Raw genomic sequence first — 19,713 nt, forward strand, 5'->3', positions numbered from 1 at the left:
CTACTATTAATAAAGCTATTAGTGCTCTTCAAATTGAATTCTCCACTATTCTCAACCCCAATTCTGTTTGATATTGAGAAATCTACCCAAGAGAATTTTAGAAAATAAAAGATAATATTAAAAAATATAATGAAATTTTTTATTATGAAAAGAATAAAATTTTATTATATAATGAAAAATAGTTCTTCTCAGCTGCTACTTCTCAGTTTTGGCAGTCTATTTGTCAAAAAAAGACTTGACAAAACAGTCATTGGTGTCCTTAGTCTTGGCGACAACTTTGACATGACAAGTTCCTAGTTTAGAAATCATGCGACATAGAACATGCATGCACAACTTACCTCCTAATATTGCTAACATCAGGCCTGAGATAGCTAAAATCTCATTACACACATCGACACCAAAAAGAAATCTCTTCAACAGCCAGTTCTATGCACTACATAAACTCTGCAAAGTCAACAACATAACTGTTACTAGAGCCACCAAAGGTGAGTCTACTGTCGTCTATTCCAGTGATTACAAATGAAAAGTGAATGTATTGCACAGAGAAAGTATTACTGATAAACTGCTAGATATGATCCAACAAATCCCAGAAAAAAACATTAAAATTATACACACGCACCCTTCTTTTCAATATGAAGTTCAATTTTATCCTGCTCAACATTATTAAATGGTGATTACTTCCTATTTCAAATCCTCTGTATACTCATGCCCTGAACCAGTGGGGAAACATTACTGTTGACAATAACATAGTCAAATGAGACTTTTTTTTATTCACTGAATCTTCTTTCCATGTGAATTTGTGCACATTTTTATGTTGGAACATGGTGTTAGTAATAACTGGTCCATGTCCTGATCAGAAATCTACTTATCATTATTATTAGCTTTGCTCTTTTCACCAAATTTTCCAAAAAAACATTGTATGTGTGGTAATAATTTCCTACTCTGCTGTTTAGATCTCCAACAAGGACCAACTTTTCCTTTTTCATTGCGTCAGATGCTTTCTCTAATGCCTCAAAAAATTCCTTCACTTTTTCCTTAGTAAAACCTTCTGTCAGACCATAAGCACAAATAAGTCTCATTGTCCAGTCTCCCTATTCTGATATTAGCCCACATCATTCTATTTGATAATGCCTATCATTCAAGAGGGTTATTCTCATATTAGTGTTTAATATTATAGATACTCCTTTTCCCCAACTGTTATTTCCTAAATATAGCATCTTGTATTTGTTGCTTAGAAAGATGTCACCTGTTTTTGTCTTCTTTATTTTGGTAATACCTATGTCGATCTAGTACTTATCCAATTCTTCTGCTAGTTCCATTTATTTTTCATTGATGCTTTTATGTTGATGGTGCCAATCTTGATCTCTACTGATGTTGAGTTGGAGTTGTTCTGGTAATTGACTTTTCACTGTTCATCCTGGTTCCCTGTCGAAAACAACAGAGGTCTTGTTTAACTGGGTGATGTTTCATCCGGCATGAAATTCCATCATGTTGTACCATCATTTTGAGTTATGGTTTAAGCCAATAAGAATACAATTTGGTCGGCTAAATCCCAAATGCCATGGAGAGAGCTCTCTTCCCAGTTATCCAGCCGTGACCCTTAAGCATGCCTCTCATTTCATTTCAAATCCTTAATCCAAAATTTACTTTTAAACAATAATGACATCATGGTGATGTTTGATGTCAACTCCTTATTCACAAATATTCCTCTTTCTGAAACTAAATGAAAAATGCTTTTCTCTCCAACATTACTGATTTCTTTAATTTTGCTATCCATGCTGGTTAGCAAAAAATAGACAGACAGACAGAAGGTACTTCAATAGTCTCTTTCCCTCCAACCCAGCCAATTTTGAGATCTAGATTTTGAAAAACATTTTTGATACTGCCATTCTAAACCCTTCTATTTGGTAAAGATATGTTGATGACGTGTTCTCTATTTGGCCACATGGGTCAGACACAGACTTTCCTCCATTACCAGTCAGCACCCCAGAATCCAGTTCACCATAGAAAAAGAAAATACCTTGTCTTTATTAGATACTCTAAACTCATACTTGCCCAATGACACCCTTTCTTTTGCAGTATACAGAAATCCCACTACACGGGTAGGTAGGTGGATATATAAACTTACCCATCATCCTCTTTCTCGACAATATTGTGTCATCAAAACTAGGAATGTGCTGAAGCATAGAATGCTTGGTTTGAAATTTTACCAAAGCACACTAATTTAAATTTTATAAAGAAATGCTCTGAAGGGAAAAAAACTCATTAACATTTTTTATCCATTTTTAATTTTTTTTTCCTTGTCCAAAACATTTGTTTATGAAATTAGTTAATTCACAATGTTTAAAATTCTTTAATTATGTCTTTAGCTGAATATTCATCACTTCAACTAAATTGCAGAATGAAGAAAGATTAAAAACTGTACATAATAATACTTTGCCTAATCCTGTATCCCCATGAAAATAAACAAGTAAATAAATATATACACATATATAAAAACTTTGATTTTATATATGTGTATATATAAAATCAATAAATAAATATAAAGATCAATCAGGCAAAAACTGTAATATAACAAGAATCCTCATTCAATACCAAAGCAATTCTGTTTCAGCAAACTGTATTTTTCATATTTGCCCCTATGGCCCCATAGAAGGGTCTAATAAGGAAGAATTAGAATTTTTTTGAGTCATTAGAACAGGCAGCTGACATAATGAAAATGAAAAAATGGTCCTTGTTGGAGATCTAAATAGCAGAGTAGGAAATGAATCTCACCAGGCATATAAGAATGTTTTGGGAAAATTTGGAGAAAAGAGCATAGCAAAAATAATAGTAAGTATTTGCTGGATTTCTCCTCAGGATATGGACTAGTCATTACTAATACCATGTTCCAACATAAAGATGTGCACAGGTTCACGTGGAGAGAAGATACAAGAAAAAAGAAAAGCCTGATTGAATATGTTATTGTTGATAGTGATATCTTCATACTGACTCAAGATACAATAGTGTATAGAAGATTTGAAATTGGAAGTGACTATTACTTAGTGCTAAGAAGGATAAAAATTGATATTTTTATCCTGTAATAGAAAATAACAAGAAAGTTTTAAAAAGAATTAAATTTGAGCAGCTTCTACAGGCAAATTGTAGACTTGACCATACAAACATTATTCAAAAACAAAACAAAAAATTGAAGCAATTTGAATACAAGAACCAAAACTTGGGGTCTCAGTGCAAACTCTGAAGAAGACATTAATTGATTCAGCTGGAGAAGTATATGGTGAAGTTGTCTACAAGGATAGAAAAATAAGAACCCCATGGCAGACACAAGAAGTTAAAAAAGCAGATACAGAAAAAAGAAAAAGCGAATACTGAAAAAAATGTAAGTTATAGAGTAAAATTGATTAAATAAAAGTCATGGGAAGACTTTGATAAGAATATAGAAAATAAATATCAGAAAGTGGCAAAAATGTTCTGGAGCTAATGAAAAAGTTTAGAAATAGAGGAAAGAGTACTGTAAAAAGAATCAAAGATGATAAAGGTGATACGAAAACTGAATATAATGATATACTAGATGTGTGAAGTAATTACTTTGAAAGACTGTTAACACGTTCACTGCCACGCTACTTCCGAATAGTCTGTTCCCGTATGCCAAGCATTTTCACTTCTTCAAGGTCAGTACAATAATCTCGTTGGCAGCGGCAAGCGTCATACGAGTATACTCATAGCTGGCTTGTGTGGCTGGTTTACCAACTACAAGTATACTCATAGTTGGCAGCGAACGTGTTAAATGAAACAAGAAATGACAGAACTATACTAGAATATAGAGGAATGCAAAGAGGAGTACATATCAACATTTGAGATAGAAAACACCATCAAAAACTTGAAATGCAGAAAGACAGTCTTAGTATATGATTTTTTTAATGATACTTGTGACATAATGATTAGAAATATATACACGTTTACACAAGAATAATGTTTAAATTAAATTAAACATTATTCTTGTGTAAACGTGTATATATTTCTAGTGTTAGATCCTGAATGAAGGAATCTTGCAAAGAAATCGTTCAGTCAGAATCTAACATACTAAACTTACTAACAAAGAGAAATACCTGCACATCAGCTGAAATCAAAAGTGAAACTTCTTCACTTTATGTATAAATTTGCAATTTTATCTTATGTTCCATGTACTTTAATCTTTTGATCACTACTAGAATTAAATCAGAGAATATGGAAGGATTTTGTTAACATTAATTTTAAGCCTCACTTAAGCTGTATAGATTAACTGTGAATCACCAGATAGTTACTAAGTAATAATTCTTAGAAAGTATACAAGTACACGTGTCCAGCATAACACCGGCGGCAGTAGCTTACACGGAATACACGTTGACGCATATTCCGTGAATCCAAGAGCATAACAGCATCAGGAAAGCAAGGGATGAACCCAGGGGTTCAAAGGTATAGGGTCGTGTGCAAAAGGGACTCCAAAAAAAGGGGCGCTCTAACGAAGAATATAAGGGGATGAGCACCGTATCAGAGCTCTTTCTCTTGTCATATCATTTTCCTGCTTGGTGGTATGGAAATTAGCGGGCAGTTCGCTTAGGGGGAGAATGAAGTCTGTGCTAAGATGTCGGACAGTGAGTTTGCTTGAGAATGGAGTAGTGTTAAGTTGGAGTGAAACTTAAATTACAGAAAATTACGTTTCATATGGACTTAACATGGTTCTTATGCTTTAGGAGTAAATAATGATTTATCAGATTAAATAAGCACTTGTATAGCAATCAAAATTTTCTAAACAGGGAACAATTTAAGTTTATGTTGCCTTGTATTGTAAAGTTTAATAATATATTAAGCTGTTTAACAGTTACTGCTCTGTAAGTACCTAACAATTGCTGGGAAAGAAATGTTATTCTATAATGCGAAATGGCTGACTTCTGTAACACGTACTACAGTGCACTGGCATATCCTTTAGTAAGCACAGTGCCTTCCCTCCCCTCTTCCGCTACTACACTCCGTAGGTTGCGCGAGGATTCCGCATGCGGCGCTGAGTGCTGGATGACGCTAAGGAAGCTTGACGTAGAAGTCGATGACGTAGCAGAGAGGAGTGACGTGGAGTTTAAAAGAGCATTTAATGCAGAAGTGGGTCAGGGTCTTTTTTCGCTGCTGTTCGAGTGTTCCTGTGTCCTCGTAGGTCGGGCTGGTGTGGAGCCTCCACGTGGTGTTCCTTTTGTTCGATGAGGTTCCAAAAGAATGACTCGGAAGCTTACCAGTCAGCAGCGAGCCCAGCAGACGATAATTGCAGAAGATTGCAGAGATTTCCCGATGTAAAGTGAAGAAAGAATCCGTAAAGAATATCCTGAAATGTGGGAAGTGAACTAGACGAAGGTGATTATCTAGATGAGATTAGTGATGAGGCCAGAGTAACATGCCAGCAATTGGTAAAGTACATTTTTTATCTTCTCTCTAGTGAAAATGTTTAGGAAGATTAATTGAAAATGCTAGGAGATACTCTAGAGACTGTTTCATTGATTATTTGTGAAAGGAAGAGAATAATGTATGTAAAATAATGCAACACCCAGTATCTAGAAAGTAGTTCCTAACTGAAAGACATAGAGAAAGTTATTGTATGAAATAATCTTGTGAGAGAATGTAAGGATAATTGATTAAGTCTGTTATATATCGTGAATAGAATTGAAGGATTAGAGTAACATAACAAGTGTAATTGTTTAGATATCATGAATAAGATTCTCAGAGTGAAATCCATGGGAAAGATTGAGTAATTGTAAGCAAGATTGTTAAGTCTTTACCTACCCTTATATTGCTTGTTTAATTTAGTGTCATAAAGTGTATTACATGTCTTTACTTGAATTAAATGTTTTGTTTAAAGTCTAAATGTTGTCTTGCCTGAGATTTGTACCTACTGCACTTGCTCATAAAATTTGTGAACCTTAGCGGGAGGATAGATAAAATTAGGCCATAACTGCAGATATGAGAATTATAGGTGATAAGATTGAATGCTGACTGTGTTCTAATTCCTTGGTGATATAAGCTTTGTAAATCTAGGATTCAGGGTAACGCAGCAGAAAAAAAAAAATTTCTCTGAGTCTGAATAAGGAATTGGAACCAGTGCTGAGACAGAGGGATAAGCATCTGCTATTAGCATTTCCTTTGTCTCACAAACCAACAGCTTCACTCTTGTCAGTAATTCGGCCTGAATTACGTTTGAGTTAAGTGAAATAGATAAAGCTTTAAAGCAGAAGATATTAGACAGTAATAAGGAAAGGATAAAAGGGAATTATAAAGGGAAAAGTAGTACAAGATATATATATATATATAAGGAATTAAAGAGTTAACTAACGGAACTGAGATATAAGTATAAATAGATGCTATAAGAGAAACATTAAAGGATGGAGGAGACACGGCATAACAAATAATGACCAAGAGATGACATAACAGTAGGATTCTATGCAGAGCTGAAGGTAAAAATTTCCAGTCCTAACAGAATCAAGCCGTCGCTGAAAAGTCCCATCGAAATGTATCCTGAAACACAGAGATTAGAGTCCATTTTCAGCAGAAATCATGAAAATAGCGTAACCCCTACATTGGCATAAGAACAGCCAATAGACAAGTAGTAAGCAGACGTACACGTGGTGCTGAAAGATGCGGGAAAAAGTTCGGTAAAGTAAAATTAATCTATTTTGTGTATAATATTCCTTAGAAGAGAGAAGATTATATGTGTATGTAAATTATGAACATTTTCTAAAGAACTTTGTGGACAGTCCCTAATTAGATAGTTAACCTCTTTTAAGAATATGAAGAATTGTTTAGAAGAGATCTTTTGTGTTGTTTGTGATAGAATTAACAAGATTAGAATAGTGGATTTATAGTAACTGGGTAACATAAGAATGTTTGTTTATATTATCTTATGAATAGCATTGCAGAAAGGAAATTTAACCTAACTTCATATCATTTGCAATCTATCTCAATTTTCAATTACTGTGTTTTACGATGTTTCTTAACCTTTGATTTAATTTAGAGTATGTTAGTTTCTTAACTCTAGTTATTTAGTATCGAGTCAAATTGAGTATGAATTTTTGTGTATTCTGTTTAGATATTCCAATAAACATGCCATATTTAACTAAACCTGAGTCATGCCTGATTACTATTCCAAACTACCACTTATAAAAATAGAACCTATTTTGGCCGGAAGGAATTAGAAAGTGTATATAATTATAGATTTAGGTCATGACTGCAATAATCTGAATCTAAGTAAAATATTGTGTAAGAAAGCCTCAGAATCTAGTATTGTCTCCCTGAGCAAGGATCCCTTTCTGCTATAGGATATTGGCTGGTGCAGCAAAATTTAAATTTGCCAGTATCTGAAAAGGAAACAATCCTAGATGTAAGCATGTTAGGCCCAATATCTGAAGAAGTAAAATAGCGATAGAAAGATAGAATAGGAAGATATAAGGCAGTAAAATATAGAGAAAGCAACGACATAACACTAGTCTCAGTATGATATTTGACCAGAAATTATTAAGTACTGAGGTATAAAAGTTTTGCAGTGGCTACACTGCATAATTCAGGGGACCTGGTCAGAAGGTCAAATTCCAGATGATTGGAATGGAGCTCTAATAGTTCTCATCTGTAAAAAAATGGAATAAAGCTATGTGAGAGCTACAGAGGAATTTCTCTAAGTGTTCCAGTAAGATTTATGCAAGAATACTTGAAAAGAGGTTGCGAAAGATTGTGAAAGAAACTTGAAGAACAAGCTGGGTTCAGGCCAAATACAGGTTGTCAAAATTAGATGTTCACTATACAAAAAATAGTTTAGAAATCCTGGGAATATGATAAGGATCTGTAGTTAAGTTTTGTTTTAAAAAAGGCATATAACGAGGTGCCCAGAGAAAAGCTTTTCAAAACACTACAATTGTATAGGGTAAATGGAACAATATACAGAGCAATACTTTAAATAATTTACTACTAATATTACAGTTGATTTATTGATTTTGATGTATATTATGTAGCAGACATGTAAAGTATCAATTTATAGTTTAATTTTATAACAGTTCATACAATATTATAATAATGAAATCAAGAAAAGATAATTACAGCTAGTGACAAAGACTAAATGCCTTTATAGCTATCTTATGATGAAATTCCAGGTTTTTAGCTAGTAAAGGATAATATATGAATCATCATATAAGTTATATTCATGCAAAAATATTATAAAAGATTAACATTTATAACACTACTAAAGATTAAATAAAACAACATCAATGAATCCTTACGACATTCTGCACATTCACTTAAGTCATTCCTATTAAGAGACCTCAATGCCTCACATAAACTGTTAACACATGTAGTTTTGATTTTATTATTTTTATAAAGCCAAATAACAAGATCTTCAGCAGTATTCATTTCAGCTTCATTGTAGTCAAATATGCGAAACAAATTAAGAATTTCTTCATCATCAAGATCTTCACAAATATTAAAGAGACCCCTCCTGAAAAAAAAAAATAAATAAATAAAAGTAGAAGAGATTCTGAGTGACATGCACACTTTCTATAATGGTAAAACTGAAAACTATTTTATACTTGGCTTCTGTTTATCCTATATTACCTGAAGATGGTCTTACAGAAAATCTTACAGAAGTAACTTACAGAAAGTAACTCTGATTAAAATAAAACAAATATATTGCTATTATTCACTTCTATAATTTTTACATAATAGAGAAACTAACTTTAGAAAAAATAACTAAATATATGCATTAGACTTATATGACCAGATGTACAGCATTAAAAATATTTTATTCACCTTAGGAGAAAGAGTAAATACAACACATACTTACAACATCAGAATAGTTGTTTATTCTGAGGAACTTTTTCTTGTAAAATTATTTTGATTATATGATAAACTTTTATTTTAAAGTTTGCAAAATTATCATCCTCAATCTAAATTTATATAATACCAATGTTTTTATGTTTTGTTTTTACTACTATAATTTACATAGTGTATGTTTAATGCATGTAATTTGCATTTTGTTTTGTAAAAATATTACCTATTTTTATTGCACAGTTCCCAACCATCTGTAATAAATTGTAATTGGGCTAATGCCTGTAATAATCATTATTATTATCATAAAACAAAGTTTAGATATATCTGTTGCTTTTAAATTTCATTCATAAAATAAACAATTACACATGACAGCAAAAGCTGTATTTTCCCTTTTTTAATAATAAAGGTAATTTAAGTTACTGTTAGTTTGAGGTCTGTCAATACCTCACTCATGTCGATACAAAATCGATTGTGGAGCAAAGGAAATCACTAAATGATATATATCGACCATGGTTACAGTAATGGTAATTTAAAGAATGATATTTTATGTTTCAAAATCAAAGTTTTACCTGAAGGCATAGTATTACAATTGTTGTTTTTGATATCATAGATCTCAGGTATTTGCAGAGGTGATACTTTGGCAAAAAGATATAACAAAGTAACTTTGCTATATCTTTTTTATATGTTTAGAAATTGGAAAGTTTATAATTATTTTTTTATAATCAGGTTTAAACCATGTCATTAAAAAGAAAATGAAGGAATTGCAAACTGACAGAAAATTTGAAATAAGAGTATCAGTAGGAGGGATATGTTTCACGTACAATCTGTTTGGGAAAATTTTCTGTGACTTCTGGAGGAAAGCAAGATATTACAAGGCATTTAGCTTCTGATAAGCACAAAAAAGCTCTATAGATAGCTTCTTCATCTGTAAATATGACCAGTTTTCTCCATCATACTGAATTTGGGATGAAAGAAAGAGAATTAGCAATTGCAGAGGCTGTGTTTTCTTTTTCATACAATATATCACAATCAAACTTTTAGATCCGGGGTGCTTAAGGGTCAAAGCTGTATAACTGAGAGGAGACCTCCACATAGCCTTTAAAGGAATGCGGAGAACCGACCAGGGCTTCTGACCTAATGTCCAATCTTCACCTTCTCGTGGTGCACCCTGTTGGGTATCTACTTTGATACTGAACGAACGAGGATGGGCTGGCAATTTGGGATTTAGCCGACCAAATTGTATTCTTATTGGTTAAACCAAAATAAAAAATGATGGTACAACATGACAAAATTTCATGCCGGCTGGGGCGTCGCCCGGTTAAACAAGGCCCCCGTTGTTTTCGCCAGGGAACCAGGGCGAACAGCGAAAAGTCAGCTACTGGAACAAATCTGAAAACAAACCCCAACTAAACATCACCAGAGTTAAAGATCGGTACTATCAACGTAAGAAGCCTGCATGGCAAAGAAATGGAGCTAGCTGAGGAATTAGATAAGTACCAGATCGACATAATAGGGGTGACTGAAACAAAAAAGACCAAAACTGGTGAGATCTTTCTGAGCAATAAATACAAAATGTTATATTCAGGCAATAACAATCAAGGAAAAGAAGGAGTAGCCATAGTATTCAACACAAAATACGAGGCTAATCTTCTTGAATGGCAATCAGTCTCAAGTAGAGTAATGTGGGCAAATATGAGAATGGGGAACTGGACAATGAGACTTATTTGTGCCTATGGTCCCACAGAAGGTTCTACTAAGGTAGAAGTGGAGGAATTTTTTGAGGCTTTAGAAAAAGCAACTGACACAATGAAAAAGGAAAAGTTGGTCCTTGTTGGGGATCTAAATAGTAGAGTAGGAAATGATTGTGAGACATACAAAAATATTTTGGGAAAATTTGGAGAAAAGAGCAAAGCTAATAATAATGGCAAATATCTGTTGGATTTCTGCTCAGGACATGGACTGGTTATTACTAACACCATGTTCCAACATAAAAATGTGCACAAATTCACATGGAGAGAAGAGGCAAGGAATAAGAAAAGTCTCATTGACTATGTTATTGTTGACAGTGATGTTTTCTCCCTGGTGCAGGACACCAGAGTGTACAGAGGATTTGAAATTGGAAGTGATCACTATTTAGTTTTGAGCAGGATAAAATTGAATTTCATATTGAAAAGAATAACATGTAAGAAAGTTTTAAAGCGAATAAAAGTTTAGCAGCTCTCAGATGTGAACTGTAGACTAAAATACAGAAATATTATTGAAAAGAAAATGAAAGAGTTTGAGAACAGGAATCAAACCTTGGAGATTCAGTGGCAAACTCTGAAGGAAACATTGATTGATTCTGTCAGAGAGGCATGTGGTGAGGTTGTGTGCAAGGATAAAAAAATCAGAACTCCCTGGTGGACACAGGAAGTTAAAGAGGCAGTGAAGGAAAAGAAGAAAGCATATCAAAAGTTAATGGCAAATAAGTCAGCTTTTACTCTTATAGAATACAGAGACAAATGTAAGAAAGCTAAACAGTGTGTAAAACTAGCTAAACAAAAGTCATGGGAGGACTTTGGCAAGAATATAGAAAATAAATATCAAGAAGGTGGCAAAATATTCTGGAGGTTGTTGAAGAAGCTTAGGAATGGAGGAAAGAGTGCTGTAAAAGGAATTAGAGATGATAAAGGTGAAATGAAAACAGGAGAAAAAGATATCCTTGAAGTATGGAGTAATTACTTTGAAAAAACTGCTAAATGAAACAAGCAGTGATGACAGCACAGTGATAAAAAACACTGACCAGGCATGCAGTCAGGAATACATATCCATACTTGAAGTAGAAAAAGCCATCAAAGGCTTGAAATGTGGAAAGGCAGCAGGAGTAGATGATATTCGACCAGAAATGCTGAAGTATGGTGGTATAAGAGTCTTACAGTGGCTGCACTGCATAGTTCAGAAAGCCTGGACAGAGGGACGAATTCCCAATGATTGGAGTAGAGCTCTCATAGTACCCATATATAAAAAGGGAAATAAAACTGAATGTGAGAATTACAGAGGTATTTCCCTACTGAGTGTTCCTGGCAAGATCTATGCAAGTATACTTGAGAAACGGTTGAGAAGAATTGTGGAAGAAAAGCTTGGTGAAGAACAATCTGGATTCATGCCAAATAGAGGCTGTCAGGATCAGATCTTCACTTTACGACAAATAGTCGAGAAAGCATGGGAATATAACAAAGATCTGTATTTAAGTTTTGTCGATTTGGAAAAGGCATATGACAAGGTGCCAAGAGAGAAGCTATTCAATACGCTGCAGTTATATGGTGTCAATGGGGCATTATATCAAGCAATACTTAGTCTTTATTTGAGTTGTGAGTCAGCAGTTAGAATTGAAGGAAGTACAGGAAGATGGTTTAATGTTAAATCTGGTGTGAGACAAGGATGTACATTATCCCCTCTGTTATTCATTATCTATATGGATCACATTATGAAGGAATGTGGTATTAAACCTGATATCAAAATTGGAGATGTTAATATCAGCTCTTTGCTTTATGCGGATGACGTTATACTTCTACATAAATCCGCTACAAGTCTGCAAGATTCTCTGACTAAATTGAATAGCTGTTGTAATAGATATGGTATGAAGGTCAGCAATAAAAAGACAAAGACAATGAAAATAGGCAGAATCATTGAAAATGTCAACTGTGTTGTGAATGGAGAACCTGTGGAACAAGTAAAACAATTCAGCTACTTAGGCACAATTTTTACTGAAGATGGTAAACTAAATATAGAAATAGACAACAGAATCAGCAAAGCTGGTATGGTGGGAAGTCAATTGAATAAATTCATATGGAATAAGAAAGAAATTAGTCGGAACACTAAATTAGCTGTATACAAGACTGTGTTCAAACCAATTTTAACTTATGGATCTGAGAGCTGGGTCAGAAGTAAAACACTTGACCAAAGACTAGAGACCGCAGATATGAGAGTCCTGAGAAGGATTGGAGGCATGAACAGATGGCATCAATGGCAATATCATATTAAAAATGAGGATATTAGGAAAGAACTTGACATTGTCAGCATCCAGGAATGCGTTAGCAGAGCTAATCTCAGATGGTATGGTCACTTAAATAGAATGGGAGAGGAAAGATTAGCAAAACAAGTGTTCTCTGCCAGGTTGGCAGGAAAACGACCCAGAGGAAGACCAAGATATAGGTGGATTGATACAGTACAAAGTGCCTTAGACGATAGAAATATAAGGTCTGATAATGTTGGAGTCTTGACAAGTAACAGACTGATTTGGAGGAAAATTGTAGATAGGAAGTTAGTAATGATGTAATTTTTTCATGTAGTACTGTCATATCCTGTACACCCCCTTGAGGGTACATGGCAGGAATTTGATGATGAACTTTTAGATCCATGAACTGTACATCCAAATTGATCTGCAAATTATTTTACAGCAAATTCACATGTGCAAGGACAAAAGCAGAAGCTATTATCAAGAATATATTAGCACCACATGAATTGAAAGAGCTTGGTAAGGAATTACAAAATATAAACTTTATATCTGTGTTTTCTGATGCATCAAACCATAAAGATGTAAAACCTTTTCCTACTATCATTTTATTTTGATTCAAAAAGTGGTGTGAAGAATAAGATTACTGATTTTCTGTCCCTACCTAGGGAAACTGCAGAGCTTATCAGTAATTCTACTTAACTGTTCTTGAAAAAAAAAAAAACAATTTATCTAAGAAGGCTGTTGCATATTATAGAGGACTAGGTTGTGTATATACTTAGGTAGTATATAGTTCACAATGCCATTCAAACTGCTGCTGATCTTTTACCACTAGACAGTCTATTGTAACAAAAATTTATAGCCATTTTTACATCTACACTGTCAGAGTAGACTCTTTGAAAGAACTCTGTGAAGAAGCAGAAGTTGAATATCACAAAATACTAGGCTACAGTAAAATTAGATGGCTAGTTTTAATGCCTGTGATTGAGAGGATTCTGAAATTATATAGTCCATTGAAGTCACATTTCTTATCCAAGAATAATTGAACTCTTTTTCAATGATAATACCTCTTAGATGTGGTTAACATTTCTTTGTAGTCAGGCATCAGTCTTTGAGGCAGTATTCAGAAACACTGAAGGAAATGATTGCACAATAACGGAAGTCTCAGAGGAACTTGATATGCTAAAAGCAAAATACAGAGAACGTCTTGAATCAAACTACGTTCCTATTTGCATAAGAAGAGATTTAAGAATTTTAGAAGATGATGGAAGCATAAAAAAAAAAATCGGTTATTTCTCATGTTAAAACTTTTTACAGTAACTGTTTGGAATATTTGGACATGTAGTCATCCCAGTTCCTAGAAATTAAGATATTTAAATGGGTGAACCTTAAAAATAGGATATCATGGCATGATTTTGAGGCATTGTTGGAGTATAATTTTGAAAAAAATTTTGGAAAAAAAAGTTTCTAATTTTGGAAAAAATCATGGAATATATGAAAATAACTTTTTTGATGAGGTTTCTTGTTTAAAGAAGTATATAACTGATTCAAAAATTGAAGAATGGAAGGAGGAAACAAACTCCTACAGGAGATAGATGGCAACCCATCTATCTCCTGTAAGAGTTTTTTTTTTATATATTTATGATTTTTGAGAAACAAAAAATGCATTATGGTAATATAAAAAAAACAGTGGAATTTGCCCTTTGCTTACCTGGGACAAATGCTGTTACAGAAAGAGTATTTTCAGTTGTGAATAAATTATGGACTACAGAGAAAACACAACTAAAACTTGAGACAATAAAGGCCATTATTACTGTGAAATATAATATGGTTGATTCCTGTGAAGATTTTATGGATGAAATATCAGAAGATGCTACATGGAACATTAGAAGCATAGCACATAAAGAAGAATTAGATAAAATTTTAAATGACGAAAATATAGAAATTGCAGTTCTTACAGAAACAAAAAGAAACTTAAAGGAACAAAAGAAACAGCTAACTACAATATCATATATAGTGGAGTGGACAAACAAATACATGCAAAAACTGGTGTAATGATTTGGATCCATAAATCAATTAAAGCAAAAATAACTCATTATACATACTGGAATGAAAGAATATTAGAAGTGCGATTAAAATTAAATAAAAAAATTAACAGTTGTTTGAGTGTGTGCCCCTGAAGAAAGAAAAGAAGAAGAAAAATGATTACTTTTACAAAGAGTTACAAGGAATATATGAAAAATTAAATAAAACAGACCATATAATTATAGCCCGAGATCTTAATGCCAGAATAGGAATGAAAAAAATTAATAATATACAAAAATTTGGAGAACCAACAGTAAACAAAAATGGAAAGTGACTCATTGATTATACAATATATAATAATTTAAGAATAATGAATATATTTTACAAACATAAAAATGTATATAAATATACGTGGTGTGCAAGAGGACAGATATCAATAATAGACTACTTTATAGCAAATGAAAAAGCAGCAAACCTCTTCCTAGACGTTAAAGTTAGAAGAGGGCTAGAAATTGACACATCACTATTTAGTACAGGCAAAACTAAGATTTCCGCCAAACTGGCTACAAAAAATACAAAAAAACAAACTAACTAGAGAAACAAAATCTAATTACAAAGTAAGACTACTAAATGATTCAAGTATAAGAAATTTATACCAAGAGAGAATTTATAACTACTTAGAAAAAATATAAAAAATTATCTCATCAGCAGCATATGAAAGTCTAGGAACACAAAAAAATATCATAAAAATAAAAAATTACATATATGGGACAATGAAATAAAAACAATTGAAAATAAAACGCTGGCTTTTAAAAGATGGTTAAGTAGCAAAAAACAAGAAGATGAAATTGAATATAAAAAAAGATGAGCAATAGCCAAAAGAGAAACAGAGAAAGCTGGGAAAAATTTGTATCATATCTAGAAAATGACATATACAAAATAAGACCCATTGCATACAAAATACTAAAACACATGAGTGCAGATATAAAAGAAACTGCAAATATAAATTATGAAATAGATGTAAAAGAATTCTTGGATTACTTTACAGACCTTTGGACAGATAATACTGGCATCAAAAATAATTACACCAGAAACTTACAAAATACCTTTAATATGATAACAATGAAAGAATTAAAGGACAACCTAAATAAAATAAAAAATAGCAAATCAGCTGGAGAAGATGGGATAAACTCCTAACTGTATAAATTTGCTGGAAAAAAATTTCATCAGAGATTACTAAAATTTTTAAATAAAATTGGTTTGTTTTGCAGTCCATGGTATTCTTAAGAGTCTCCAAACCCATAATGATTACTATATGCATCTATCTTCCTTCTTTCACTCTTTCTCAGGGTCCAACTTTCATATCCATACAGCACCACAGGGAACACCATTGCTTTCACGATGATTTTTGTTGCGAGGCTAATATCTTTATCTTTAAAGATCTTGCTTAAATTTGTCATTGCTTTCTTTCTGAGTAATAATCTTCTAACTTCTTCAATACAATAACCATCTTTATCAATTCAGGATCCTAGGAGTACAAAATTGTTAACTGCTTCCATTTTCTCCCCATCTACTTCAAAATCATTAAGTTCACATATTGCCATAACTTTTGTCTTTACGAGGTTAAGTTTAAGACTGCACTTTCTTCTTTAACTTTCATAATAAGTTCCTCCAAATCTTCTTTGCATTATGCTAGCAAGGTGGTAACATCTGTATACCTCAAGTTATTAATATTTCTTCCCCGAATTTCAATTCCAAATGAAGACTTCTCCAGCCCTGCCATTCTTAAAATGTATTCGCTGTACAAGTTAAACAGGTACGGAGATAAAATACTTCCTTGTCGCACCCTTTTACGTATTGTGAAATACTCAGTTTCTCCAAGTTCTGTATAAACAGTAGCTTCTTGTTTATAATAAAGATTCCTCAGAAGGATAATGAAATGCTCTGATACTCCCATTGTTCTTAACACATTCCACAGTTTCACATGATCTACAGAGTCAAAAGCTTTGCTATAGTCAAGGAAACAAAAGGTAGACATTCTTTTGATATTCCTGTGCTCTTTCTATTATCCATCTCACATTGGAGATTTGATCTCTTGTTCCTCTGCCTTTTCGAAATCCTGCCTGTTCATCTGGCATTTCTCTCTTCATGAATGGTTCCAGTCTTTCCTGAATGATCTTAAGTCAGACTTTACTTGCATGAGAAATAAGTGCTATAGTTCTGCAATTTTTGCACTCTCTTGCATTGCCTTTCAATAAAGTATATAAACTTATTTTTTCCATTCCGAAGGCCATGTAGTAGTTGCGATCCAAATTCGCTGACATAGAACTGTTAAAATTTTAACTGCCTCTTCTCCCAGGGCTTTGAGCAGCTCAATAGGTATTCCATCTCCTCCTGGTGCTTTCTTACTGGATGGCTGTTGCAGTGCTCACCTCACTTCACTCTCCAGTGGTACAGACTCCTGTGTATAATCCTGCTGTTCAAATTTCTCAGTAATTCTGGAGTCCTTTCTGTAAAGTGCTTCTGTATACTCTTTCCATCTTTCTTTGATGTCTTCAGCTTCTGTAAGTTATCCTTTGTATTTACTTTTCAATATTGTCACCATGGCACTAAACTTCCCTGTTAGTTCTCTGATCTTTTTGAAAAGATCTCTTGTTTTTCCATTCTTGTTTTGGTCTTCTATTTGTTGGCATTCTTGGTTAAAGTATTTTTCCTCGTCTCTTCTCGCTTGTTGTTGAAACTCTGCATTCAAATGCCGTACTTCCTGCAAATTTTCTGTAGCCTTCGTTTTCCTTCCTTTCCTGAGCAGTTTTGATGGCATCTTTTGACAGCCATTTAAACTTCTTCTTACAAACTGTTGGAATATTCTTCTTTGTTTCTGTTTTAATTATATCTTTAATCTCTTTCCATAATTCATCTGGTTCTCTTTCATACAATTTCAGTGTGTTGAATCTGTTCTGTATACTAATATTGTATTCAGCTAGTATGTTTCCGGGATCATATCTGATCGACAACATTTGTGTTGTTTTCAGTTTCTGTAATTTCACATGTATCGTAGCCACTAATAACTCATGGTCTGTTCCACAGTCTACCCACAGTCTGTTCCACAGTCTACATGAAGTGCAATTCAGTCTTGATAGACTGAATTGCACTTCATCTTCTTTGTCCAAGTATATAGTCAATTTTATTTCTGTATTGTCCATCAGGTGATATCCATATGTACAATCTTCTTTTGTTGTTTAAAGCAGGTGTTAGCAACAAAAAATTCTCTGCACAAAACTCAACTAGTCTCTTCCCTGCAGTGTTACAAATACCTAAACCCAAACAACTTGTTATTCCTTGTTCCTCAGTCTCTCCCACTTTTGCATTCCAATCTCCGATTTTTTACCACAATGTATATATAAATATATACCTTGTGGTAAAAGCATTAAAATCAGGGCATACAACCACTGATTGTGCATAATCTCTAAAGCAACCATTAGATGTGATGGCAGAGCATGGTATGAAATTAATTTTTCTCCTTTACTGTTTGTCATATCACAAAATGAATTTGGTAAATACATTAAATAAGATGACACATCAAGAGTGTGTGGTGATTTATTACATAAGTGAGTATGGCATCAAAATTAACTGCCTTTACTGTAATTACAACTAAAGCCATAAATCCAGTATGCTATGCCTGTTAATTGTGTGTGCAAATACACACACATATGCTATTGCCCAGTCGGTTTATCTAATTTGGAAGTAATAAAACATGAGCTTCCTTGAATGAGACTAGCTAACTCACCTTCAACTGAAAAGTCTTTAAATTCTCATATCCTAGACAGGATTTAATGCTATGACTTTCAACCAAAGGAAAAGCATAACATCCTCATAAGCACAATGGGTGCTAGATGAGTTATGAGAATATTTTGCAAACATAGTTCCTATAAGGCTTAGTTTACATGGACACATGGCTTAATTTACATGATATCTACATCAATTCAGCAAGAGTTTCAAGATGATTAACAAAATGAAAAAATTCAAAGTACAATTGCAGAACAAATTTAAGGTTAAGTTAGCATGTTTTTATTATTTTATTTATTTATATAAATTTGCTAAGCATGTCTTTCAATATGAAATGCATTTAACAAAACTAACAGTAACAAAGAAATTTAATACATTTACCAAACGTTTAGACACACACGCATGTGCGCACTTCACCAGATCTGAAGAAATCCAGCAACCAAACACTCAGAACAACCAAGAAGCTAAACATCGATGAAAGAAAATCAGTACTTTGGTGGAATGTAACAGTCCTAAGAAAACATGTTAATGCACTCAGATGACTATATCAAAGAACATATAATAATCAAGATTTAAGACAGAGTAGAAGACAGAACTACTATAAAGCCAAATATAGCTATCAGTCCAAAATTACAAATGCAAAAACAGAATTATGGAAAAAATTCTGTACCGTTTCAACCGTATCGAATCCTTGGAATTGTATATACAAATTACCAGCAAGTAAGAATAAGGCAACACCTATATTATCAACTATTAAGAAAACAAATGGCTCCTACACTAAAAACTTAGCAGAAACTGCAGCTATTATGATAAACAAGTTCATTTCTGATGATGACGAATCAACAGATGAAGAAATCCACAAAACTTACAAAGAATGAAAACAGACATACACTCCTAACGATGACTTATTTACAACTAATGAAATCAAGCCAATATTAGGATTAATAGATCCAAGAAAAACTCCTGGAGAGGACAGAATAACCAGCGATATACTCCCGAGAGCATTTGTTGAATTCCCAGAATTCACAACAACAGCTTACAACAATGCCTAAAAGGAGGGCGATTTCCTTTCG

The 19,713-nt window shown here is 33.3% G+C and overlaps 1 protein-coding gene across 1 annotated transcript in view; it reads right to left on the minus strand.

Annotated features, from left to right (window-relative positions):
- Positions 1-19,713, minus strand: part of LOC150109683 (caspase-6-like) — a 272,422-nt gene that overhangs the window by 144,459 nt on the left and 108,250 nt on the right. The window contains exon 3 of the mRNA XM_090413966.1: positions 8,289-8,503. Within this exon, the coding sequence (XP_090270092.1) occupies positions 8,289-8,503 (215 nt within the window). The remainder of the gene's footprint in view (positions 1-8,288; positions 8,504-19,713) is intronic.

This window comes from Typopeltis vanoorti, chromosome 2, assembly GCF_054136105.1.
Source record: "Typopeltis vanoorti isolate ZY-2024b chromosome 2, IOZ_Tvanoo_1.0, whole genome shotgun sequence".
Lineage (NCBI taxonomy): Eukaryota > Metazoa > Arthropoda > Arachnida > Uropygi > Thelyphonidae > Typopeltis > Typopeltis vanoorti.